The sequence below is a fragment of the Enhydra lutris genome, unplaced genomic scaffold (genome assembly GCF_002288905.1).
Source record: "Enhydra lutris kenyoni isolate GAN:26980312 unplaced genomic scaffold, ASM228890v2 scaffoldscaffold9, whole genome shotgun sequence".
NCBI lineage: Eukaryota > Metazoa > Chordata > Mammalia > Carnivora > Mustelidae > Enhydra > Enhydra lutris.
Window position 1 is genome coordinate 31,770,292 of NW_019154093.1, and position 27,735 is coordinate 31,798,026.

Here is a 27,735-nt window from a genome sequence, read left to right on the forward strand (position 1 = left end):
CTTAAAGACTGTGAAGCAGGAAAAAAAAAAAAAAAAAAAAAAAAAAAAAAAAAGAGAAGCAGGTTGGCTTTCTGGCTCCTTGAGAGCACAGTCGCAGAGGAAGACCCACTGCCCAGTGGTGAGGATTAGCCAAGGGCTCTCCACTCTGCGAAGGGAGCCAGGACGCGCCCCTGACAGGAATCCGTGGACTAAGCAGCCGCTCAGTACTTGGCCATCATCCCGGGAAAGAAGAGCAAGGGGCTTTCCACCTGCCCCAAGCCTAACCCGGGGTGGGAGGCCTCTCGGGTTCCAGCACCCCTGCTCCGCCTCCTAAGCCGGCCACCGCCTCTCCGCGCCTTTTCCCGGCCCCTCCCCTTACGTTCGACGGGCTCGCTCCCGCGCTCGGAGCGCGCGCACGCGGAGGCGGAAGGCGGAGAGAAGCGCTCCGCCGCGGGGGCGAGCGCGCAGGCGCCTTCTTGGGATAGCTGCAGGCGCGAATCCCAAGGTTCCGCGGGCTGTGGGGTAAGAGGCGGGATCCTGGGGCATCTGGGTCTCGGGGTTAGGGTGGGGAGGGGGTGGGGAAGGGGGACTCGCGACGCGCAGCGATTCCGCGCGCAGGTAGCAGCGCGGCTCCAGGTCCGGCTTCTCTCAGAGGGGCGGCTGGCAAGGCCTCCCCAGGTCACCCTGCTGGCTTGCGGGGCGGGGGGGGGGGGGAGTCTAGTGACGGGACGGGCTGATGGTGGTGGACCCCTTGACTTGGCAGCGGGCTTGGCTCCCTTGACGCTCTTGTGCCTGCGGTCTTGAGGGTCTGGCCCGCTGGAGAAAGGGAGGAGAAACGTTAGGATGGATGGTCCCTTTTGCCAGACGTGCTCCTCGGGAATAGCCGCACTCCCTGGGTGTTGTGTCCACCTTGGGGGAAGGACCTTTCAGACTAAAAAAAAACAAATTCGGCAGTGGAAGGGAACCAATGAGGTTTTGTTTGTTTTGTTTTGTTTTTGATCGAAATGTACTAATCTTAGGGCACAGTAGGACGGAAAACCTATCTGCCACCTGCGTGAAGACGTCGTGTTGTGTGGATGGGTTAGAAAGTTACTGCACTTTGCTTTGCAGATGGAAAAAGTAATAAAGCACCTTTGTTAGTGTTCAAGAAGAGACGCGATAAGTCTCATAATAACTTTGGCCACAAAGGACTCAGTAAAATTAGGTACCTCCCCTCTTTGTACAGAGGAATCTCTCTATTCAAAAGATATTTTATGAGTACCTGCTTTCTGCAACTTTGTTCTAGGTGCAGGGAACAGAGCCAGGGCCTAAGACAGGAGGATCCTTGCTCGCACGGAACTTATATTGTAGTTGTTAAATAAGTGTAATCTTCTTTTTAAAAAAATGTAATTTCCTTTTATGCTTTTTTATTAGAATATAACATGTCCAAGAAAATACAGCAATCATAAGTTGTAATTTGCTATTTTATTGTAAACACATCTTTTTTTTTTTTTAGAGCCTTTTTTTAAAAGAGATTTTGTTTATTTACTTGACAGAGAGAGATCACAAGTAGGCAGAGAGGCAGGCAGAGTGAGAGCGGGGAAGCGGGCTCCCCGCTGAGCAGAGAGCCTGATGTGGGGCTCAATCCCAGGACCCCGGGATCATGACCTGAGCTGAAGGCAGAGTCTTTAACCCACTGAGCCACCCTGGCGCCCCATGTAAACGCATCTTTTAACCACCACTCAAACCAAAAAACAACATGTGGGGCACCCACATTGGTTAAGCAAGGGATTCTTGATCAGGTCATGATCTCAGGATCCTGAGTTCAAACCTAGCGTGGGACTCGTTTCTAGGCCTGGAGCCTGTTTAAGGTTCTCACTCTCCTTCTTCCTCTGACCCTCCCACCCTCCATCCCTCTTTTAAAAACAACAGCAACAGGGGTGCCTGGGTGGCTCAGTAGTTTAAGCCTCTGCCTTCGGCTCAAGTCATAATCCCAGGGTCCTGGAATTGAGTCCTGCATTGGGCTCTCTGCTCAGCAGGGAGCCTGCTTCCTCTCTCTCTCTCTCTCTGCCTGCCTCTCTGCCTACTTGTGATCTCTGCCTGTCAAATAAATAAATAAAATTTTTAAAAAATGCTCAAAAACAACAGCAACAACAAAAACACAAAGTTCTCAGCTTCTTCTCAGAAGACCTCCCTGGAGACCTCTCCCAATCACCGTCCTTTCTTTTCTCCCCGAAGGTAACCTTTTTATTGATATCTAATCATAGATTAGTCTTGTCCATTTATGAACCTTTCATAAATGGAACCAAATAATATGTATTCTTTGGTGTCGAACTTTTTTTTTTTTTTTAAGATTTTAATTATTTTTCTGAGAGAGATTGAGTGCACAGCACAGGGAGTTGCAGGCAGAAGGAGAAGCAGCCCCCCACCGAGCAAGGAGCCTGAGGTGGGACTCAGTCCCAGGACACTGGGATCGTGACCTAAGCCGAAGGCAGATGTTTAACCCACTGAGCCACTGAAGTTTTCCTGTTTTTATGTTTGTTTGTTTATTTTTTAAGTTTTACTTTAAGTAATCTATATACCCAACTTGGGGCTTGAACTCACAACCCTGAGATCAAGAGTCACAAACTCCACCAGCTGAGTTAGCCAAAAGCCCCTAGTGTATAGCTTTTTTTTTCCTTCTTTTTTTGGGGGTGTGGGGAGAGAGCAGAGGGAGAGGAAGAAGCAGACTCCACACCCAGCAGGAAGCCTGATGTGTGGTTTGATCCCAGGACCCCGGGATCATGACCTGAGCCCAAGGCAGAGGCCTAACCTACTGAGCCACCCAGGTGTGCCACAGTGATTGAATTTTAATTTTTCCTCTTACCTTGCCTCTGTGATGAAAGTTCTAGTGAATAGTAAGATGATCAAAAGTGGATGTGGTATGGGGGAGGAAGTGGAATTTATACAATCTAAATGTGACTAATATATTTACATAGACTTATTTACTGCTTTGAGTCATACTACCTAATTGGGATGCTAGACTTCATTAGTCTAGAGTTGATTCTTGCTATATTTATTTGTTTTGCTTTTTAAAAATGTTATTCATTTATTCATGAGAGACAGAGGCAGAGAGAGAGGGAGAAGCTCTCTGGGAGTCTGATGAGGGTCTAGATTCCAAGACCCCCGGACCATGGACCTAAGCCGAAGGCAGCCACTTAACCAGCTGAGCCACCCAGGCGCCGTGACCCTCGCTATATTTAAATAAGAAAATAATTTTTGTCACTATATTATATACCTGACACTGATATAACACTGTATGTTAACTGTACTGGAATTAAAAAAACTTGGGGTGCCTGGTGGCTCAGTCAGCTAAGCGCCTGCCTGCAACTCTGGTCATGATCCCAGAGTCCTGGGAATAGAGGCCCACATCAAGTTCCCTGTTCAGTGGAGAGCCTGCTTCTTGCTCTCTCTCTGCCACTCCCACATCTTGTGCCCTCTCATTCTCTCTCTGTTAAATAAATAAAATCTTAAAAAAAAAAAACCTTAATGAAAGATAAATAAAATTAATATGTTTAATTACATTCTTCAAAATTTTTTTTTAAAGATTTTATTTATTTATTTGACAGAGAGAAAGCACAAGTAGGCAGAGAGGCAGGCAGAGAGAGGAGGAAGCAGGCTCCCCGCCAAGCAGAGAGCCCGATGCGGGGCCTGATCCCAGGACCCTGAGATCACGACCTGAACCGAAGGCAGAGGCTCAACCCACTGAGCCACCCAGGCGCCCCTTAAAAAATTTTTTTTGCCCAGTAGGTGGAATGTGCCAGTTTTCACCTAGTTTTTTCAGTTGACTTACTGTATTTTTCTGATTACATCTAAAGCATATCCTGTGGTTAAAATGGCCCATTATTTCCCAAAGCTTTTTACTTTTAATGCATCCAACCCAAGGGAAAAACTGAAAGAAAAAAGAAACACGTAGATGGTTAATTACATCTTACTGCATTCTCTCAAGAATTGGAGACATTGGGGCACCTGGGTGGTTCAGTTGGTTAAGCGCCTGCGTTCAGCTCAGGTCATGATCCCAGGGTCCTGGGATTGAGTCCTGAGTGGGGTTCCCTGCTCAGTGGGGAACCTGCTTCTCCTTCTCTCTCTGCCTGCTGCTACCCTGTGTCAAATAAATAAGTAAATTCTTTTTTTTTTTTTTAAGATTTTATTTATTTATTTGTCAGAGAGAGAGAGAGCGAGAGTGAGCACAGGCAGATAGAGTGGCAGGCAGAGGCAGAGGGAGAAGCAGTCTCCCTGCCGAGCAAGGAGCCCAATGTGGGACTCGATCCCAGGACTCTGGGATCACGACCTGAGCCGAAGGCAGCCGCTTAACCAACTGAGCCACCCAGGCGTCCCATAAATAAATAAATTCTTAAAAAAAAAAAAAAAAAAAAAAAAAGAATTGGGGTTATTATTTGATTCTAATAAAGGTTCATTCTCTAAGATGGAAAGATGGTGTGGTTAGTGAAAGTATATTTTAGAAGAAAAGAAGTAAAAGTCAAACTACATAAATTACTCTAGTGGACTTTCTCAAATTAATAGAAAGGTAAAATTCCTCTTTCTCTCTGTACCAAAGATAAATTATCTCTTTGTTAACTTTGTAGTTTTATTTTTACATGTAGGCAAACATGCTTTAGATGGAATTGACTCTTCAACTATCTATATTTATCTGTTCTTTTTCTTCATTCAGGACTGTTCCTTTGTAAGAAAGAACCTTACCACATCTTTCGATATATTGAGTCTCATTTAACAGGGAGAGCTACCTTTTAAGGTATATTTCCTAACTAGAGGTCTAGTGAATAAATAATTTAAAACTACCCACTTTTCCTCCTTATCAACACACCTAATTCCCCATCTTCCTACTTGGTTTAATGGGTTCATTGTTTTATTGTGCTCAGCTAACTCTTGGTCTTTCTTTCTTTTTTTTTTTTTTTCCTCCAGGCTACTTCTTCACAGACCAAAAAGTCCGTATTTAACTGGAAACGAAGCATCACTTAAAGTTCTCTCAAACTCCTAATCCCAAAGAATTGATAACATTTCTCCGATAAAGAAAAGAAGTGACTGACTGCCTGTTAAAAGTATTCTGGCACTGGTCCTATTTTTTCCCTCCTTAGATTTGTAGAAAAGATATGGAGAAATGGAACTTGATGGCAGTTGTGGTCCTACTAGGACTAACAGTACGGTGGACAGTTTCCCTTAATTCTTACTCAGGTAACTTACACGTCTTTACTGTAGAAGATGGACAGAGATTCCTTTGAATAGTTTCCTCCCTCTTCCCGTCCTCCTCCTCCTCCTTCTTTTTTGTAATAGTTTATAGATACCTGCCTGGGACAGAGAAGAATTTGAGGCTTTATTGGTATGGTCAAGAAAATACACTTGAACATTGAATTCTAGTAAAAATAACAGTGTAAGAGCTTAATAGAGGCATAGAATTTATGACATGAGAAAACAAAAATGTATTCTTTTTTTTTTTTTTTTTTAAACATTTTATTTATTTATTTGAGAGAAGAGAGAGACAGTGAGAGAGAGCATGAGCGAGGAGAAGGTCAGAGGGAGAAGCAGACTCCCCGTGGAGCTGGGAGCCTGATGCGGGACTCGATCCCGGGACTCCAGGATCATGACCTGAGCTGAAGGCAGTCGCTTAACCAACTGAGCCACCCAGGCGCCCACAAAAATGTATTCTAATGGGGAAAATGACAAGTTGATAAATGATTACGTCTTAGGCATCGAAGAAAGAACTGAGGTAGTACTTCAAGGTGGGAGTGGAATCAAAAGAGGCTTTTGTTTGTTTAGGGTAGAGAAACCATGTTCCTAGACTGAAGGGAAGAGACCAGTGGAGACATAAGACTGGGAACCATGTGAGAGAAAGGGAGGGAGAATTGATGGTATAGGTCCTGGATAGGGGATAGGATTGGATTTCACCCTGTGAGTATTTATTTAGCACTGCTCATGTCCCAGGCACTGTGCTAGGTGCTAAACTACATGAATGTCCAGTACTGAAAGGGTCCACATTTTAGTAGGTAAGTGGTCACAGGACAATGTGATTATTATGACTAGAAGTATTTGTTAAGTACAAAGGTAATACAGAGAAGTGAATAATGAGGTTGCAGTAGAGAAAACTTTCCAGAGAAGTTGATGTTTGAGTTCAGGGTTTGAAGGATGAGTTGGAATTTGCTAGGCAAATGAAATGGGGAACATGTACAAAAACATGGTAGAATGAGAACATGGTTTTAAGTAGTCAGTATTGGAGTTGCATAAAAAGAAGGAATAAAAAGGATGGGGAGGGAGCAGCTCAAGATTTAGCTATATAATTTGCTTGGCAAATAACTTGTGTTTTAGAAAAATAACTTTGATTGTAATGAAAAGATTGTAGGAAGCAGGTTATTGGTAAAGAGACAAATGACACAATCATAATAATATAAGTATGAGTACTATTTTAAGTATTTGTCATATGCTAGACACTGAGCATTTTCTTTTACTTACCATGACTACTGAAGAAAGATATTGTCTATAATTTACAAATGGAAAATGAGACGACTGATAAATGACTCAAATTCAAATATAGTTGTATTTTATTCCAAAAGGAGTGCTTTTAGGACACTACTCTGTGGCTTCTGAGAGAGAAGTCAAACTAAGCCAGCTAAAAGATGGATAAATGAATTTGAGGAATAGTGAGGAAGTAAAATCACTTGGATATAGCAGTAGACTTGGGTTCAAATTATAGTTTTTTTGCTTGTTAGCTGCCAGATCTTGGAGTAGTTACTTAATCTCCACGAACCTTTTACAAAGGTACCATCTCTACAAAGTGGGAATATTAATATGTATTTTAACAGGGTTGTGGGAATTACTTGAGATAATATGTATGAAACATACTTTTTTTTTTCTTTATTTGACAGATCACAAGTAGGCAGAGAGGCAGGCAGAGAGAGAGGGGGGAAGCAGGTTCCCCACTGAGCAGAGAGCCCAACATGGGGCTCGATCCCAGGACACCGAGATCATAACCTGAGCTGAAGGCAGAGGCTTAACCCACTAAGCCATCCAGGTGCCCCTATTTTCTTTTTTTTTTTTAAAGCATTTATTTTTAAAAAGATTTTATTTATCTGAAAGAAAGAGAGCAAAAGAGAGGGAGCACAAGCAGGGTTGGGAGGGCAGGGGGCATTGGGAGAGAGAGAAGCAGACTTCTGCTGAGCAGGGAGCCCAATGTGGGGCTTGATCCCAAGACCCCAGGACCATGACCTGAGCCGAAGGCAGATGCTTAACCAACTGAGCCACCCAGGCACCCCAAGACTTTATTTATTTGATAGAGAGAGGGAGAGACAGAGATAGGGAGAAAGCACAAGTGGGGAGGAGAGGGAGAAGCTGGCTCCCTGCACATGTACACTGTATCCCAGGACTCTTGAGATCAAGACCTGAGCTGAAGACAGACACTTAACTTACTGAGCCACCCAGGTGCCCTATTTTTCTTTTCCTTTTGTTATTTTTTTAAGATTTTATTTATTTATTTAACAGAGATCACAAGTAGGCAGAGAGGCAGGCAGAGAGAAAGAGGGGGAAGCAGGCTCCCTGCTGAGCAGAGAACCCGATGTGGGACTCGATTCCAGGACCCTGGGATCATGACTACCTGTGGTGAAGGCAGAGACTTTAACCCACTGAGCCACCCAGGCGCCCCACCTATTTTTCTTTTTGAAGATTATATTCACTTACTTGAGAGGGACTGAGAGAGAAAAAGAGAGAATGAGTGGGGTGGGGAACAATAGAAGGAGAGAGAGAAGCAGGCTCTCTACTACTCAGGGAGCCCCATTCAGGGCTGGATCCCAGGATCCTGGGATCATGACCTGATCTGAAGGCTTAACTGACTGAGCCAACCAGAGACCCAGTGTGTTTTCTTTTCTAGTAGTGTAGGAATATAATCAGCGTAGTAATGGTTCACAACTATTTTCTTGTTTTATCCTTAAATCAGATCATTTAACCCCAGAATGTTTATTGAGTGTGTGCTGTGCAGCAAAAATATCTTACTGGTGATCAGGTTTTTCAGACTGGCTTTCAGGGTGGCCAAGAATAATAATTCGTATCTTCCTGTGATATTGTGATTTATAAGAAATAATGTATTTGGTCTTTGTCCTCCTTCTGGCACAGAGCCTCTAAAAACCCTTGGGATTTTCTAAGTGAAAGTGATAAAGTTGTCTTTTGTTAAGGTAAGGCTGGCTTTTGGACCCACCTAAGGATGGGGTCTGGTTGCCCAGAAAACCAGATTGCATCATTAGAGGGTTGGAACTTTCAGTCCTACCCTCTGATTTCCGGGGAGGAGAGAGAGGCCAGAGGTTGAATCAGTCACCAGTGACTAATAATTTAATCAATCATGCTTTTGTAATAAAGCCTTCATAAAAACCCAAAGTATGATCAGGTTGGTGAACACATGGAGATTCAGACGGATTAGAAGCTCAGCATCCTTTCCCCACATCTTTGCCCTATGCATCTCTTCCATCTGGCTGTTCTGAGTTATAGCCTTTTTAAATAAACTGGTAATCTAGTAAGTAAGTGTTTCTCTCAGTTCTGAGAGCTGCTGTAGCAAATTAATTGGACCAAGGAGGAGGTTGTGGGAACATCTAATCTATAGGCAGTCGGTCAGAAGTGCAGTTAACAATCTAGACTTACTGTTGGCATTCAGAGTTGGAGGGGGTTATTGGAACCTCCAACTGATCAGAATCTGGGCTTGTGACTTAGAGGGAGGGGGCAGTCTTGTAGTACTGCACCCATAACCTGTGGAATCCGATGGTATCTCTGAGCAGATAGAGGCAGAATGAGTTGAATTGTAGGATATGGAGTTGGTGTTAGAGCATTGCTTGTTGGATGTGAGGGAAATCTCCCATCCCCACATTGTAATTGGATTCCTGAATCACCCTTTTACTTCTCTAGAGATATTCAGAGTCAGGTGGGTAGGACAGACTTGTAAATATGTAGTACATCAAAATACGAACGAAGTAGACTGGGGACACTAAAGACTTGTAATTCAGACAAGAAAGGCTTAGAGTATCACATTAACGATAACAGGTTTTTTTCTGAAAGAAGTGTGGGGAGGATTTACTAGGCAGATAGTATTCCAGTGACAGGAAATAGCATGAACAAAGGCCAAGAGTTCTTTGTGGTATGTTGAGGGTGTAAGTGTGACCGGAATACAGGGTGCATGGTTAAGATGGAGCAGTAGGTGGGTGATGTAGGAATAAACGGGGCCGGACTGTAAGCCAAAGTAACATGTGAGGGTTTTATCTGTTGGGCAGTGGAGGTTTTTAAGTAGGGATTTACATGATCAGGTATGTTGCTTAAGAAGACAGCTATGGAGGCAGCATGGAGTTTGGAGTAGAACAAGGAGAGGCTGATGGTAGCAAGACCACACCGGCAGCATATATGTGCCATGGCCTTACTTCCATTTGTAACACTTACTTGGAGTGTTGCTGCATAAAGCTGGTTGCAGTGGTCTAGGCAAGGGATGATGAGGCTTGTCTAAGTGACTAAATTTGAGAGCCATTGAGTACAAATCAACAAAATGTAATGACAAATTGTAGGGATAAATAAGAAGGGGAAGAGTTTGACAGTCTGGTTTCCAGTTCAGAGATACTGAGACTTGAAAACAGAGCAGATTCAGTGGGGAAGGTAATGAATGAATTCCATTTTGAATCCATTAAGGTTTGGGTGCATTTTAGTTATATAAAGAAGGGTGAATTTGGAGACATGGAATTTGGCTGGGGGGTGCAAGAATGCATAAATCCATCTTCAGCTGGTCACAGAGAACAATAGTTTAGGCCCTGACTTCATACTTCAGTGCAGCTCTGTGATCAACAAGGCTGGGCCAACTGTAGGAATCCTTTTTTCTTTGCTAGAACCAAAGTAGGCAGGTCCTGTTTCATTCAGTTTCTCTCTAAGCTCACATTCAATCTGAGATCTTACAAAGAAAGTGCAAGAAATGAACCAGAAAACATTAGTGCCAATTCCTAGAGTAAATTTTATCTCTGTCATCCATTATAGCTTTTTTAGTATTGAAGCAGTTCCATACTTCACAATGTTTGGTAGTGTTGAAACTTTTGCCACTCTGGAGTGTGTGAAATGATATTTTGTTGTGTTTTAATTTGAATTTCCTTCATTACTAAAAGCTTAAGAGTATTTGTATCTTTACTGGCTATTTATATTTCCCTTTCTAGGATATTTGCTGTGTCCTTTCTATATTTCTTTTTCTTTTCTTTTTTTTTTTTAAAGATTTTATTTATTTATTTGACAGACAGAGATCACAAGTAGGCAGAGAGAGAGAGGAGGAAGCAGGCTCCCTGATGAGCAGAGAGCCCGATGTGGGGCTCGATCCCAGGACCCTGGGATCATGACCTGAGCCGAAGGCAGAGGCTTTAACCCACTGAGCCACCCAGGAGCCCCATATTTCTGTTTGATTTTTTTCTTTTATATTCTGTATTTTGGGTTTTTTTCTCAAGTAGTCTATATTCTGGAAGCTAACCTATGTACAATCATAAATATCTTCTCCCAGTTTATAGGTTATCTTTTCACACCTTAAGGTGTCTTTTTTTAAAGTTATATGTATGTATGTATGTATGTAATCTCTGTACCCTATGTGGGGCTTGAACTTGAGACCCTGAGATGAAGAGTTGCATGCTTTTTCACTGAGCCAGCCAGGAGCCCCACATCTTAAAGCGTCTTGATGAACAGGATAAAATAGTGAGATTTATTAATCTTTATTAATGATTTGTGTTTTTTGTATCTTTAAGACATTCTTCCCTACTCCAAGTTACAAAGGTATTTTCCTAAGATTTTCTAAAAGTTTTTGTTTTTTTTTTTAAAGATTTTATTTATTTATTTGACAGACAGAGATTTCAAGTAGGCAGAGAGGCAGGCAGAGAGAGAGGAGGAAGCAGGCTCCCTGCTGAACAGAGAGCCCGATTCCAGGACCTTGGGATCATGATCTGAGCCGAAGGCAGAGGCTTTAGCCCACTGAGCCACCCAGGTGCCCCCAAGATTTTCTAAAAGTTTTAAGATTTGTCTCTCCTACTTAAGTCCTTCTTCTTCTTCTTCTTCTTTTTTTTTTTTTAAGATATTTTATTTATTTGTCAGAGAGAGAGAGCACGCACAAGTAGGCAGAGTAGCAGGCAGAGGCAGAGAGAGAAGCAGGCTCCCTGCCGAGCTAGGAGCCTGATGCGGGACTCTGTCCCGGGACCCTGGGATCATGACCTGAGCCGAAGGCAGCGGCTTAACCGACTGAGCCACCCAGGCATCCCACTTAAGTCCTTCTTAAAATTGAATTTTATATATAACATGTGAGATAGGCATTTATTTTAATTCTTTTTCACATAGGTAATCAGTTCTTTCAACCCATTTATCGAATAGTGTCTTTTCCCCCCCCTACTGTGCATTATCAGCTCTGTCTCAGGTTTTCATATATGCATGGTTCTATTTCTGATTGTTCATTCTGATCACTTGGTCCACTACTGCTCTATCTTATTATAATTTTGTAATAAGGCTTGATATATTGTAAGGCCCATTCTCCCACCTGATAATTTCTACTTCAGGAGTTAGCTGTTTTGGGCTTTGCTCATTCATATTACAGTAGGCAGAATTTCTAAAATGGCCCCCCAAAGATGTCCTGCCCTATTCCCCAGGACTGTGAAAATGATAACTCACTCAAGAGTGATTGTTAGGTTCTGTGACACAGTTGACTTTAAAATTTTTTTTTGTTGTTTTTGTTTTTAAGATTTTTTATTTATTTGACAGAGAGAGAGATCACAAGTAGGCAAAGAAGGAGGCAGAGAAAGAGGAGGCAGCAGGCTCCCTGCTGAGCAGAGAGCCCGATGTGGGGCTCAATCCCAGGACCCTGGGATCATGACCCGAGCCGAAGGCAGAGGCTTTAACCCACTGAGCCACCCAGGTGCCCCGACACAGTTGACTTTAAAATAGGGAGATTGCGTTGGATTATCCAGTGTTGCTCAGTGCCTTTAGAAACAGAGAACTTTCTTTAGCTGGCAGCAGAAAGGGACTCCAGAGAGATTCATAACGTAAGGGTTGCTGGTTCGACAGTTGGAAGGGCCATGTCTGGAGGAACACAAGTGGCCTCTGGCTGCAGATGGAGAATAGCCCCCAGCTGACCGTCAGTAGCAGCAAAGCATTGGATTGTGCCAGTCATCTGAACGAGCTTGGAAGTAGATTCTTCCCTGGGCCTCCAGATGAGAGTTCAGATTGGTTGACTTCTTATTTTGGCCTTGTGAGACCCTGAGCAAAGATTCAAGTTAAACCCATTCAGACTTTTGACCTACAGAATTGTGAGATGTTTTAAGTTACTAAATTTGTAATAATTGTTATGTAGCAATAGAAAACTAATATACACATATATGACTTTAATTTATTTATTTATTAAAAGATTTTTGTTTATTTCAGACAGAGCGCACATTCGAGAGAGCATGAGTGGGGTGGGGAGGGAGAAGCAGACTCCCTGCTGAGCAGGAGTCTGATTTGGGGCTTGATCCCAGGACCGTGGAATCACGACCTGAGCTGAAGGCAGATGCTTAATTGACTCTGCCTTTAATAAAAATCAGATTGTCAAAGTCCAATGAAAAACCCTATTGGCATTTTTTTTTTAAGATTTTATTTATTTATTTGACAGAGATCACAAGTAGGCAGAGAGGCAGGCAGAGAGAGAAATAGGGAAGCAGGCTCCCCGCTGAGCAGAGAGCCCGATGTGGGGCTCGATCCCAGGACCCTGAGATCATGACCCAAGCCGAAGGCAGAGGCTTAACCCACTGAGCCACCCAGGTGCCCCAACCCTATTGGCATTTTGAGTGGAATTACATTGGGGGGGAATTGGCAATCATCATTACACTGGGACTTTTTTTTTTTTTAAGATTTTTAAAATTTATTCATTAGAGAGAGAGAGAGGAGAAACCAAGTGAAACCATGAGCAGTGGGGAGGGGCAGAGGGAGAGGGAGAAGCAAACTCCCTGCTGAGCGAGGTGCCTGATTCGAGCCTCCTTCCCAGGACCCAGGATCATGACCTGATCTGAAGGCAGATGCTTAACCAACTGAACCACCCAGGTGCCCCCCACACTGGGACTTTTAATCCACTAAGATCATAGGGCTTTTTTCTCCCTTAATACTTAAGTCGTCGTCGTCTTCTTTTTTTTTTTTTTTCAATTATTTGAGAGAGAGCGCGAGAGCACGGGGTGGAGGGGCATGAGGAGAGGCAAAGGGGGAGAGTGAGAGGGAAACTCAAGCAGACTCTGTGCTGAGCGAGGAGCCCAATGCAAGGCTCGATCTCATGACTCTGAGATCATGACCTGAGCCTAAATGAAGAGTTAGTTGCTTAACTGACTGTGCCACTCAGGTGCCCCTGTTTAAGTCTTCTTTTCTACATGAAAGTCTTATATATCCTTTATTAGATGTATTCCTAGCTGTCTTACATATTTTGCCCCTTTCCCCTCATTGTTATAGATGGTATCTTTTAAAAATTGTTTTTCTTTCTTTCTTTTTTTTTTTTAAGATTTATTTATTTTAGAGCGATGGTGTGGGGGGTGTGGGAGGGGCAGAGAGAGAGAGGAAGAGAAAGAATCTCAAGCAGATTCCCAACTGAGTGTAGAGCCTGATGCAGGGTTCAGTCTCATGACCCTGATCCTACCTGATCCAAAATCAGTAATCAGATGCTCAACTTACTGAGCCATCCAGGTGCCCCTAAAAAATTATTTTTCTAAGTGCTTTTTGCTGAGGGGTGCCTGGCTGGCTCAGTTGGGGGAGCATGTGATTCTTGGAGTCCCATGTTGGCTGTAGAGATTACTTAAAAAAAAAAAATGCATGTTGCTAAGGTATGAAAATGAAGTTGACTTTTTATATTTGGCAACCTTTTTAAACTCTTATAATTCTAAGAATCTGAAGGATCTTGTGGATTTTCTTCATTTAAAAAAAAAGATCCATGAATAATGAATAACAGTTTTATTTCTTCCTATCACTATCCTTCTCTCTTTGTTGCTAAGACCTTATTACAGTGTTGAATAGTGATTTGAAGTAGTGGTTTGGACATCTTTGTATTGTTCCTAATTTTAACTAATGTTTTTAATTCACTGGTGAGGTGGTTTTTTTGTTTGTTTGTTTGTTTAAGTAGGCTCTGTGCCCAGGGAGGGGACCAATGTGGGGCTTGAACTCACGACCCTGAGATGAAGATCTGAGCTGAAATCAAGAGGAAGTCGCTTAATCCACTGAGCTGCCCAGGCACCTCTTGAGTTTGTTTTTATTTTTTATAGCATTGAACCAACCTTGCATTCCAGGAACAACCCTATTTGTGATATCTTTTTTTTTTCTTTAAGTATATTGCTAGGTTTGGCTTGTTAATATTTTACTTGCAATTTTAGCATCCATGCTCACAAATGAGATAGGCGTACAATTTTACTTCCTTAAAATGCCTTTTGTTGTCAAGGTTATTCTATCCTCAAAGTGAATTAGGGAGTATACCCCTCTATTCTGAATGGAATAGTGTGTAAGATTGGAATTGTGTGTTCCTTAAAAGCTATAAGGAACTTGGTAGGAAAGCTATTTGGGCCTTGGTAGGAAAGCTATTTGGGCCTAGAATTCTCTTTGTGGAAAAATAATTAATGATTATTTTCTTTAAAGTCTATAGGATCATTTGAGCTTTCTCTTTCTTCTTGAACTATTTTATAGTTTATATTGTTTTAGGAATTTGCCCATTTCACCTGAGTGGTATAATAAATTGTCTTAAAACTCTTCATAATGTTTTCTCACCTTTTACATCTGTTGTATTTCTGGTTATGGTTTTTTCCCCCCATTTTTTATATAGTTTATGCTTCATTACTTAAAATCAGTATTAGAAGTTTTAAAATTTTGTTAGTTTTTTCAAAGATTTAATTTGAGCTTTGCTGATACTCAATATTATGTTTGGGTGTGCTCTTGTGTTAGCTGCTAAGTCAGATGCTTTAGCTCATGAAGTTTCAGTCTCTCTTCAAATACATGCATTTAAATTATAAAATTCCTTTCAAGTGGCACCTTAAAAATAATATATTTTTTTAAGATTTTATTTGTTTGAGAGAGAGACAGCGTGACTGAGAGCACAAAGGGAGTGGGGAGTTAGCAGAGGGAGAGAGAGAAGCAGGCACCCTGCTGAGAGGGAGCCCAACGTGGTGCTCTGTCCCAAGACCCTGAGATCACAACCTAAGCTGAAGGCAGGTGGTTAACTGACTGAGTCACCCAGGTGCCCCACAAGTAATATTTTCTATGTTTTTTTTTTTTTAAGATTTTATTTTATTTCTTTTAAAGATTTTATTTATAAGAGAGAGGCAGATCACAAGCAGGGGGAGACAGATCACATGCAGGGCTTGATCCCAGGACCCTGGGATCATGACCTGAGGTGAAGGCAGATGCATAACCAACTGAGCCATCCGGGCACCCCTCTGTGTTCTATTGTGATTATTCTTTGACTTGTGAATTATTTAGAAGCATATTTAAAATTTTTCAATTATTTAGGCTTTAAAAATGGTTTTTTGATATTTTTAAAATTGCATTGTAGAAAGAGAATCTTTTAGGGCTCCTGGATGGCTCAGTGGGTTAAAGCCTCTGCCTTTGGCTCGGGTCATGATCCCAGGGTCCCGGGATCAAGTCCCGCTTTGGGCTCTCTGCTTGGTGGGGAGCCTGCCTCCCCGTCTCTCTCTGCCTGCCTCTCTGCCTACTTGTGATCTCTGTCTGTCAAATAAATAAATAAAATCTTAAAAAAAAAAAATAAATAAATAAAAAGAAAGAGAATCTTACTCTTTGGTACTTTTTTTTTTTTTTAAAGACTATTTATTTATTTGACAGAGAGATCACAAGTAGGCAGGGGCGGGGGGTGGGGGCAGCAGGCTCCCTGCTGAGCAGAGAGCCTGATGCAGGGATCGATCCCAGGACACTGAGATCATGACCTGAGTTGAAGGCAGAGGCTTAACCCACTGAGCCACCCAGGCACCTCTCTGGTACATATTCTTTGAAATGTATTGAGACTTGACATACTATGTGATCAGTTTTTGTGAATGTTCTGTGTGTGCTTGAAAAAAATACATGTCCTCCAGTTTAATATTCTGCATGTATCCATTAACTCCATATTATTATTTTGATGTTAATTTTTAATATCCTTACTGATTTTTGCCCAATTAAACTACCAGTTGAGAGAACTACAATTTCTCTTTGTGATTTTGTCAATTTTTGTTTGTATATTTTGTATCTATATTATTAGGTGATGTAGAATTTTTTTCCTTGGGACTTGAATTTCATGACATTACTGTTGTGTCCCTGTTTATTTACAGTAATACTATTATCTTAAAGTCCATTTCCTCTGAAATTAATAAACTTCACTAGTTTTCTTTAGGTTAATTTTTGCTTAATATATCTTTTTCTATCCTTTTACTCTTTGTCTTTCAATCCCTGTGACTTGGACCTGACTAACCAGTTCCCCACCCTAATTCCACTTTCTCCTGATGGTTTTTAAAAGTTATGCTTTATTTTATTCTTTCAGAGTGTGGTGTGGAGATTTTCATATACCTATTTAACTTAACAAAATCTAAAATTAATATTTATATTTTCTTTCTGAACAATGCAGGGGCCATGAAATGCTTAAACTCTAGTTAAAATTTCCCCCTGCTATTAAAATGTTATTATTGCTTAAGATTTTAGACATTAATGACTATTTTATAAAATTAGTATTTATTTAGGTTTACCCTCATGTTTATCATTTTCTGTGCTTAACCTTCCTTTTTACATATTGCATCTTCTTTTGAGATAATTGTTTTTCTTCCTGAAGTACATTTTTGGGAGTTTTTTTTGTTTTGTTTTGTCTTGTTTTTTGTTTTTGTTTTTTAATTGGATTATTTTTAAAATTTAAATTCGGCTAATTCTTTTTTCCATTTTTTGGTGGGAGGAGTAATAACCTTTTTCTTTTTTTAAGATTTTATTTATTTATTTGAGATAGAATGAGAGTGAGAGAGAGAGAGAGCACAAGCATGGGGAGCAGCAGGCAGAGGGAGAAGCAGACTCCCTGCCAAGCAGGGAGCCCAGTGTGGGGCTCGATCCCAGGACTCTGGTATCATGACCTAAGCCAAAGGCAGACATCCAACCGACTGAGCCACTCAGGCACCCCTAAATTCAGCTAATTAACATATAATGTATTATTTGTTTTGGGGGTACAGGTTTGTGATTCATCAGTCTTACATAATACCCAGTGCTCATTACAACATACCCTCCCCAATGTCCATCACCCATATCCACACCCCCTTCCCTCCAGCAACCTTCAGTTTGCTTCCTAACACTAAGAGTCCCTTATGGTTTGTCTCCCTCTCAGGTTTCATCTTTCTTCATTTTTACCTCTCTTCTCCTATGATCCTCTGCCTTGTTTCTTAAATCCACATATCAGTGAGATCATATGATACTGTTTTTCTCTTGATTGATTTATTTGGCATGGCATAATGTTTTTGTTTTTGTTTCTGTTTTTGTTTTGTTTTTTTTTAAAGATTTTATTTATTTATTTGACAGAGAGAGATCACAAGTAGGCAGAGAGGCGGGCAGAGAGAGCAGGAAGCAGGCTCACCGCTGAGCAGAGAGCCTGATGCAGGGCTCCATCCCAGGACCCCGAGATCATGACCCAAGCTGAAGGCAGAGGCTCAACCCACGGAGCCACCCAGGCGCCCCTTGTTTCTGTTTTTTTAAGTAGGCTCCACACCCAGCACTGAGCCCAATGTGGGGCTTGAACTCATAACCATGAGATTAAGACCTAACCAAGATCAAGAGTTGGACACTCAACTGACTAAGCCACTCAAGCGCCCCAAATCTTTGGGAGGTTTTTAATTTTTTTTTTTTTTTTCAATTAGAAAACAGTTATTTTAAGTAGGCTCAGTTCCCATTGTGGGACTTGGACCCTGAGATCACGAGTTATATGCTCTACTGACTGAGCCAAACTGGCACCCCCAGGAGTTTTTTTAGTGAGAGCCTTTTGGTGGCTTAGTTTTTATCTGAAAATGCCTTTATTTTGCTCTAGGTCCTAACATTTTACTGGGTTTGGAATTCTGTGTTGATAATTATTTGCTCTTAGTATTTTGAAAATCTCATTTCATTTTTAGTTTCTGTTGCTATTTCAGACCATCAGCTGTCTTTTCAGTTGTTATTTCTTTGTAGGTAATTTGTCTTTTCTCTCTTGCTGCAGTATTACTGTGATGTATCAAAGTGTGAGTATTAAAAAATTTATCCTCAGGATTTCCTGGGATTTCTGACTCTAATGAATGGTAACCTTCTGTCTGTTCTTGACACTGTTCAGCTAGTCTCCTCTCATTCTGTTTCCTCTTTGTAAAACTCTGGTTAGATATATGTTAGATCTTTGGTCTTTTATTAATTCACCACATATGTGTAGGGTACTCATGCCAAAGGCAGGTGATATAGCAGAAAATAAAATAGACAACAATCTCTTCTTCTCATTGAGTTTATATTTTCAGTTCTCTCTTTAAGTTTTGTATCTCCCTCATTTCTGCTTTCCTTGTGTAACTCTTATTAGATGTAAGTTGGTTCCTTTCATCCTGTCTTCTGTGTCTCATAATCTCATATATTTTCCATCTCAGTTTCTTCATACTGCTTTAAAAAAAAATAATCTCCAGGGGTGCCTGGGTGGCTCAGTAGGTTAAAGCCTCTGCCTTCGGCTCAGGTCATGATCCCAGGGTCCTGGGATAGAGCCCCATGTCGGGCTCTCTGCTGAGCAGAGAGCCTGCTTCCTCCTCTCTCTCTCTCTCTGCCTGCCTCTCTGCCTACTTGTGATCTCTGTCTGTCAATTAAATAAATAAAATCTTTAAAAAAAAAACTCCAGATCTAGCTTCCTTTTTGTTACTTTTCTTTATAGTTGTGTTTAATTTGTTTTTTTATTTTTTAAATATTTTATTTTTTTATTTATTTGTCAGAGAGAGAGAGAGAGAGAGAGCACGCACAAGCGGACAGAGTGGCAGGCAGAGGCCAAGAGAGAAGCTGGCTCCCTGCTGAGCAAGGAGCCTGATGTGGGACTCGATCCCAGAACCCTGGGATCATGACCTGAGCTGAAGGCAGCAGCTAAACCGACTGAGCCACCCAGGCATCCTTAATTTGTTTTTTTAAACTGGCCATTGAATTTTTACAATTTTAGTTACTGTATTTTTTTTTTATTTCCTAAACTTCTATTTGTTTCCTTTCAAATCCTCTTCATTTCTTTCTTTTTTTTTTTTTTTAAGAGAGAATCTTTTAAGATTTTGTTTATTTATTTGACAGAGAGATCACAAGTAGGCAGAGAAGCAGGCAGAGAGAGAAGGGGAAGCAGGCTCCCTGCTAAGCAGAGAGCCTGATGCGGGGCTCGATCCCAGGACCCTGAGATCATGACTTGAGCCGAAGGCAGAGGCTTAACCCACTGAGCCACCCAGGTGCCCCAAATCCTTTTCATTTCTGATTGTCTCTTATTCCTTCAACATATTCTCATATTCTTTTATATCTTTAAACATACTAGCCATACTTATTTTATATTCCCTTTCAGAGAATACTAATACCTGCAGTTTGATTTCCTGGTTTGTTGGTTTTACAGACTCTAGCTCATGTTATTTTGTTTCAGGGTTTAGTGATTTTTTTTAAAATTGCGAGCTCAAGTTACTTGGAACTTTTACCTGTGAGAAATTTTTGAGGACCAAAGTTTACTGTGTATTTCTCCACAGAGGATTTAGGTTGCCTCTTGCTGGGCACTTTGGGCACTATTAAAAGTCAAACTAAATTCTCATCTTAAGGTTTCTTTGGCTGTAATTCTTGTTGTGAATTCAGGCCCCACACTGGGTGAATGCAGGATAATGTTAGGAATTTTCAGGAGACTTTTTTTTTTTTCCTGTACTACCTGGAGCCAAGGCAGAGATAAATATTGCCTTCACCATTTCCCCTAAAGGCGTTGTTACTTTGTATCTTAGTAAATGGTTCTCTGACACTGAAGTTTTTATCTGTTCAAATTCTAGGCTATACCTCTTTATTCATTGTATAGAACTTCGATAGCCAGGCCATAGGCCAAAAAAGTCATTGGGTAACATCAGGACAAATGCTTATTTGTCTGGATCTTAAACTTCTTTTGTTATTTTTGGCTCCTAAGGAATTTTCTTATTTTGTTGCTAATTTAGCCATTACCCATCCCCCCCCCACCCCTCCATTGGAGGTGTTTTTCTGGCCTTTTAAGTCTGCCATGTTGCTGAAAACTGGCCTCATCTATTTTTTTAAAAGCTCCACAGGTTACTCTGAACTTTATAAAATGGTGAAACAGGTAATGGTTAAAGCCACAGGGTTGGGGGCATTTATACTGCAAGAAGAAAACAGATTGAACCACTGGTCACTTTACAGAGAAGGGAAATGATTAAAGGAGGCTGAGAAGAATCTATGAGGAGGGAGGATTAGAGCCAGGAAATTAGAGAAATTTAAGAAATAACGACTGGCCTATAGTGGCAAGTTCTAGACTGCTAAGTAGGGTGAAAATTAAGAATAGACAGAAGATTTCTAAGGAGGCCATTGTGAGCCTTTTAATTATCAGACTGTAATGAATTGAGGACTAAATGGGATAATTCCCATTTAGAGGAGTTAAGAGGGCATAGCGACTCTTAGAAGTTTGTGAATTGAAGGAAGGAGTTAGTTTGGTAACAGGAATGGGGTAAGGAGATCAGGAAGAAAAGACCTGTTAAGAGTTAACTTTTAGGGGCGCCTGGGTGGCTCAGTGGATTAAGCCTCTGCCTTCGGCTCATGTCATGATCCCAGGGTTCTGGGGTCCAGCCCCACATCAGGCTCCCTGCTTGGTGGGGAGTCTGCTGCTCCCTCTCTCTCAGCCCCTTCCACCCTACTTGTGTGCGCGTGCTCTCTCTCTCTCCCAAATAAATAAATACAATATTTTTTTTTTTTTAAAAGCTAACTTTTAACTGGGTGGCTCAGTCAGTTAAGTGTCTGCCTTCGACTCATGTCATGATCCCAGGGTGCTGGGCTCGAGCCCCATATCAGGCTCCCTGTTCAGTGGGGAACATGCTTCCCCCTCTCTGCCTGCTGCTCTGCCTACTTGTGCTCTCTTTCTCTGTCGAATAAATAAAATGTTAAAAAAAAAAGTTAAAATATGTAATTTACGTTACCTTTGCTTTCAGCCTATAACTGGTCTATTGAATGGTCCTCTCCTTTTCTTCCTTAAGCACTATTTTATTCCTGATCATTATGTTCTTACAATTTTCCTTTAGTTCTAATTTTGACAGATATATTATTTTCTTTGAACTTTTCATGTTGAGGTGAAGTAGAAAAGAACTAAAGGTATAGAGTAGAATAATAGAATTTAAGAAATCACACTACTTCAGTATTACTAGCATATGTAACCAAATGCTTAATGGGAACTGAATAGAGGACAAGCATATATAATACTTTTCTATCCTTGTGGTTTACATTATATATTCTAACATTTCTCTCCTAAAGTCTGAGTTTATTTAGTTACTTACTTTATCTGGGAACAGGACTCCTGCTTATTTTAAACTTCACTTTGAATGTCCCATAAGAAAGTCAATGTAACAAGATTACTTTTGGATTATAGGAAAAGTATTCTTATTGTATAGTAGTAGAATATTCGTATACATCTTTTACAGGTGGTTATTATGTTTTTGTCATTTTTCAGATGAGAAGAATAAAGTGGTAAGCACTAAGAAAAACTGTGATTCTGTTAGAGTTCTTAACCCCATCATAAAAAATACAACATCTTTAGCACTCGTCTAAAAACCTTCTATATCGTAGGGATGCTGGGAGAATTAAAGAATTGAGTATTAGATCTGTGATTGTGCTGAGATTTTTTCCTCTTAATTAAAATACTTTTTTGGGGGGTGCCTGGGTGGCTCAGTGGGTTAAGCCACTGCCTTCGGCTCAGGTCATGATCCCAGGGTCCTGGGATTGAGCCCCACATGGGACTCTGCTCAGCGGGAAGCCTGCTTCCCCCTCTCTCTCTGTGTCTGCCTCTCTGCCTACTTGTGATCTCTGTCTGTCAAATAAATAAAATCTTTAAAAAAAATACTTTTTTATAATTTCTTTTTAACATGCTTATTTTAGTTTGCTTTTCATTTATCTTGTTTTAAGGTTGTAATTAAGAAGCACTCAAGTGAGGAAGCTCAGGTTAGCTTGCCTCATGTTAATCCATTATTCTTTGGAAATGCATATATTGTTTAGGCAAACTACTTATGTGTATTGTAATTTAAATTTTTCTAAAATGTATATGCCTGGGGTGCCTGGCTGGCTCAGTGGGTTAAAGCCTCTGCCTTCGGCTCAGGTCCTGATCCCAGGGTCCTGGGATTGAGCCCCACATGGGACTCTGCTCAGCAGGGAGCCTGCTTCCTCCTCTCTCTCTGCCTGCCTCTCTGCCTACTTGTAATCTCTGTCTGTCAAATAAATAAATAAACAAAATCTTAAAAATAAATAAATAAATAAATAAATAAAATGTATATGCCTTACAATGTTTACATTATACCCCTTACTTAAGTGCTGCTTATGTAATTGATTTTTATAGACCTAAAAATATTGAATAAATGTTGCTTGTTACTTTTATTTATTTAATTAAAAAAAGATTTTATTTATCTGAGAGGTGGGGGGAGAGAGAGAGAGTGTGGGCTTGCTAGCAGGAGCAGAGAAAGGGAGAAGCAAACTCCTTGCTGAGCAGGGAGCGTGACCTGGGGACCTGGGCCTTGATCCCAGAACCCTGGGATCATGACTAGACCCAAAGGCAAGACACTTAACTGACTGAGCAATGCAGGCACCCCTGCTTGTTACTTTTATTTATTTATTTTTTCGATTTTTCAATTTTATTTATTTATTTATGTAAAAAGATTTTATTTATTTATTTGACAGAGATCACAAGTAGGCAGAGAGGCAGGCAGAGAGAGAGGGAAGAGGAAGTAGGCTTCCCACCAAGCAGAGAGCCCCATGCAGGACTCAATCACAGGACCCCGAGACCATGACCTGAGCTGAAGGCAGAGGCTTAACCCACTGAGCCACCCAGGTGCCCTTGATTGTTACTTTTAAATAAGCTTTGGGGAGGAAATAAATTCTTTTTGGGGGGGGGATTATTTATGTTTTAGTAATCTCTACACCCATCATGGAGCTTGGACTCATGGCCCTGAGATCAAGAGTCACATGCTTCACCAACTGAGCCAGCCAGGAGCCCCAGGGCGGAAACAAATTCTGATTTTAGTATTGATCGTTTCTTGTATCTTGTAGAGATTCACAGTTCCTTTATAGTTGATCCAAAGTGTTACCAGTGTTTTTGAGCAAATAGCAACACTTGAACCAAGGAAAGTTATTTTATTCTAGTATTCTTTTTCCCAAAGTTGTATTGGCTGTTTAGGAGGGATAAGCCCACAGAGAATCTTTTTTTTTTTTTTTTTTTTTTAACATATCAATCATTGTTAAAATATGACTGTATTCTGTTTAATCAATCAGTTTTCGGGTACCTGAATGGCTCAGTTGGTTAGGCATTCAACTCTTGGTTTTGGCTCAGGTCATGATCTCAGGGTCATGGGATCAGGCTCCATACTCAGTGGGGAGTCTGCTTGAAGATTCTCTCCTTCTCCCTCTACCCCTTCCCTCACTCATGTGCTCTCCGTCTGTCTCTCTTTATCTCAAATAAATAAGTAAATCTTAAAAAAGAAGAAAGAAATGTTTATTTTATTGGTTAGTGTCTCTCAAGTTACCCATTGCTGTTTATAATGTTTCTTCTTACTCACCAAGAACAGATAGAAGGGGGATTTGTTGTGGAAAATTTTAGCCAAATTTTCTTTTCTTAGAATGTTTAAAATTTAAATGTAAAGACAGGATGTATTGTTATCAAAGAAAGTACTTATTTTTTAAATGATAGCATAATTCTGAATAAATGGTTGATAAAATGAACATCTAAGTGCTGCTTAAGCCCATTTCCCTGAGAACAAGACAAAATTGAAACTCCGTAAATATACATTAGTGTGTTTTCTTTATGTAATTCTAAATTTTATGTAAATGAATTTGTAGAATTAATCACTGTGGAACAAATCCTTTTTGTCCTTCCCAGGTGAAGCTCCCATAGGTACAGTTGGGTTGTCCTTCTGGGTTGCTTTAAGGGCACTTTAGCAGTTTTAAAAACTTAAGTACTAATTTCATAGCCAGTGTCAGCTGGATTTATTGAAGTAGGTCAGACTCTGGATAGAAACTTGTTTCTCAACCCTAAAGAGAGTCATTATCCATTCTTCTATTTGTTAGAGAATGGTAATAAATTCTTCTACATTGACCACACATCTAGAGCAATTTAAAAAAATCTAGATAGTTGGATCTTTTTCAGGTGTAGAAAATTACCTAAGATCCTCTCTGACTTTTATTATCCCAGTGGAACTAAACAACCAAATAAAAACTAAACAAACAAAAAATAGAAATCAACTCATCCTCCCACAAAAGAAGCCATAGACAATGGTTGTATTCCTTATAAAAGAAACACACAGTCCTGTAGTGTAAAATTGCAGTTTATTAGGGATATATTTTTCCTTTTAAAAAAATACAGGTTATTCTCCCTCTCCTGTTCAGTTAATTAAGTTTTTAATGAAAGTATGTACATAGTAATATGTTTCCTTTGAACTCTGGAAAATCATGTTCTCTTTTTCATGGAAACTAAAATTCTTACTTGGGTAGCAATTAGGAGATAGTATAGTCACATGACAAAATGTGTGATACTAAAAATATAAGTATTATGAGAAGTAAATAATCAGGAGGTGTCTGGGTGACTCAGTTAATTAAGCATCTGATTTTGGCTCCGATCATAATCACAGTGTCCTGGGATCAAGCCCTGTGCTGAACTTTATGTTCAGAGGGAAGCCTGCGTCTCCCTCTCTCTTTGTCCCTCTCCCTCAAATTAAAAAAATTAAAAAAAAATTAAATTAAAATTTTTTTTAAAATTTAAAATTAAAATTAAAAAATTAAAAAATTAAATTAATTAAAAAATTAATTAAAATTAATTTAAAAAATCAGCAAACCATGTGCTTTTAATTTATAAGGAAGGTTTCATGGAGAATTTGGAATTCAGGTGATTCTAAAGATTGGATATGAGTTGATGAAAGGGATATATGAATAGGGAGTAAGCAGCATGAACAGAGGCTTGGAGTTTTAAAGTCTCTGACAATAACTTAAAGATGTTTTGGGCAAGAACCACTAAATGGGCATTGTATTAGAATAGTCAGCATAATTTGGTCTGCCATCACAAATTGCTTAATGTTGCACATATGGTAAGTGGAAAATCAGACTCAAAATTTCAAGTCTTTTCATCTTCAAATCCTTGCTGAATCACTCTGATTGTATTAGTATTCTTGCTTCAGCATCATTCACTGAGAGTCTGGTAGTTTGCCATTGTATCTGAGAACACAAAAGTGGAAAAGATACGGTATTTTTTGAGATTTTGAGGTGTGTATATATGTATATATGTGTATATACATGTGTCTGTGTACTGTGGGTAATTGCTTGTGATAGTCACTCTATATGTTTTGGAGATGTTAATCTGCTTTTCCCATGATCATCTCAACAGTGGGGATATCTCCTTGGGTGAAGATGCTAGTCATTAAAGAATATTGGTATAATATAGTCATTACATGCAAAAGCCCCTATTTAATGTAGTGTTCCAAAGCTGGAGAAAATCTGGGTTGGATTTGAGTCAGAGGCAATATATCATTCTCCAAGGTGGCATTAATTAATAACTAATAGATTATTGAGTACATTTGAGTGTGATTTTCAGTTGCTGATTTAAAAACTGTATGTGGGACGCCTGGGCGGCTCAGTTGGTTAAGCGGCTGCCTTCGGCTCAGGTCATGATCCCAGCGTGCTGGGATCGAGTCCCGCATCGGGCTCCTTGCTCAGCAGGGAACCTGCTTCTCCCTCTGCCTCTGCCTGCCTCTCGGCCTACTTGTGATCTCTCTCTCTCTCTCTCTCTCTCTGACAAATAAAATCTTTAAAAAAAAACAAAAAAAAAAAACAAAAAAAAAACTGTATGTGTCTGGGCTTCTCACAATTTTGTTGTTACCTGCTATTTAAATAGTAGATGTTTGCTATTTACTAAATGGAATTACCTTTATATCATTTAACATGACTTAAGGTTAATAAGCTACTTAACCAACTTGTGAGCAATATAAAGTAGGAGTTAAAAGCATGCATTATGCAGCCAGTTTGCTTGGGTTCAACTCCAGACCCTGCTACTTGATGCGTAGGTAAACTACCTGTTTACTCAGCTGTAGAGTGGGGATAATAATAATACTTATTTCATTGCTATATCTGGCACATAGTAGGGGCTATCAATTATTAGTTATTAAAGATTTATTATCCTGAATTAGCAATTTTGAAATTAAAAAAAAAAAAGTTGTAAACCAATATTCTTTATATCAGTCATTTGATAGCAAAGCCTGACCTAACCGATCTCTTTGTTTTGTTTTTCTTTTTTAATTTTATTTATTTGAGAGAGAGAGAGAGATCACAAGTAGGCAGAGAGGCAGGCAGAGACAGAGAGGGAAGCAGGCTCCCTGCTGAGCAGAGAGCCCGATGTGGGGCTCGATCCCAGGACCTTGAGATCATGACCTGAGCCGAAGACAGAGGCTTAACCCACTGAGCCTCCCACGTGCTCCCTAACAGATTTCTCTGTAACATGTAGTCTGGCTTTGGTTCTATACTTCAGTTATTTATATTTAGTTTGCAAAAGCCCTTTGTAAAACACAGATACTCGTTATTCTTATTGTACTTGATACTTACCGGACAGTATGATTGATAGTCTTTCTCATGAAGTAAAAATAAACTTGGATATTTTATAGTTAGTACAATTAACTAATTAATGTTAACAATAGCTTTTATTTATTTATTTTTAAAAAGATTTCATTTATTTTACAGAGAGAGGGTCAGAATAAGAACAAGCCCGGGGGCCAGCAGGCAGGGGAAAAGCAGGCTCCCTGCTGAGCAAGGAGCCCAAAGCAGGGCCCAGTTCCAGGACCCTGGGATCATGACCTGAGCTGAAGGCAGACACTTAACCAACTGACCCATCCAGGGGCACGTAGGTAGATCCTATTTCAACGTGCCAAGGCTTAGGGAGGTTAAGTAATTCATCCAAGGTCACACAGTGACCTAGCAGTGCTAGGATTCCTACCTTATCTCTGCTGTTTTGGTAATGTCTGTGTTCTTTTTTTTAACCTATATTGCTTTAACCTATACTGCCTTTCTATGATTTAGAAAATTTTTGTAAGGAAATAAATGAATATCATTGATACATTAAAGTATATTGTTGTCTGGCTCTTTTTGCCTTTCATCTAGGTGCTGGAAAACCCCCTATGTTCGGTGATTATGAAGCTCAGAGACATTGGCAAGAAATTACTTTTAATTTACCGGTCAAACAATGGTATGGACCATTTTAACTTGATTTTATTGTTTATCATAGTTAATGCAGATTATTTAAGAAAACTTAAAAGGAAAATATGTTACTCATCTTCAGCATCCTCATTTTCTTGGATTACCTTGCATATTATAGGCTCATCTTTGAAATTTTATTTTCCTGAAAGTTACCTATGTACTCAGCAGCTGGAATATGCTAAGAACTTTGAGAGCAGAACACTTTATGCCTTAGAGGCTCCTTTGGACATAAACTGAAGAACCATCCTGGGCTAACAGTATTTTTTCTGGTGGTTTTGCAAAGTTTCTTTATTA

General features: G+C 40.2%; 1 protein-coding gene across 3 annotated transcripts in view; it reads left to right on the top strand.

Annotated features, from left to right (window-relative positions):
- Window positions 1-431: 431 nt before the first annotated feature.
- Window positions 432-27,735, top strand: part of LOC111142978 (ALG6, alpha-1,3-glucosyltransferase) — a 70,725-nt gene continuing 43,421 nt past the window's right edge. For all 3 annotated transcript variants that reach the window (XM_022496349.1, XM_022496348.1, XM_022496350.1), the window contains exons 1-3: window positions 432-501; window positions 4,921-5,190; window positions 27,346-27,430. In XM_022496349.1, the coding sequence (XP_022352057.1) occupies window positions 5,109-5,190; window positions 27,346-27,430 (167 nt within the window). In that variant the 5' untranslated portion in view covers window positions 432-501; window positions 4,921-5,108. The remainder of the gene's footprint in view (window positions 502-4,920; window positions 5,191-27,345; window positions 27,431-27,735) is intronic.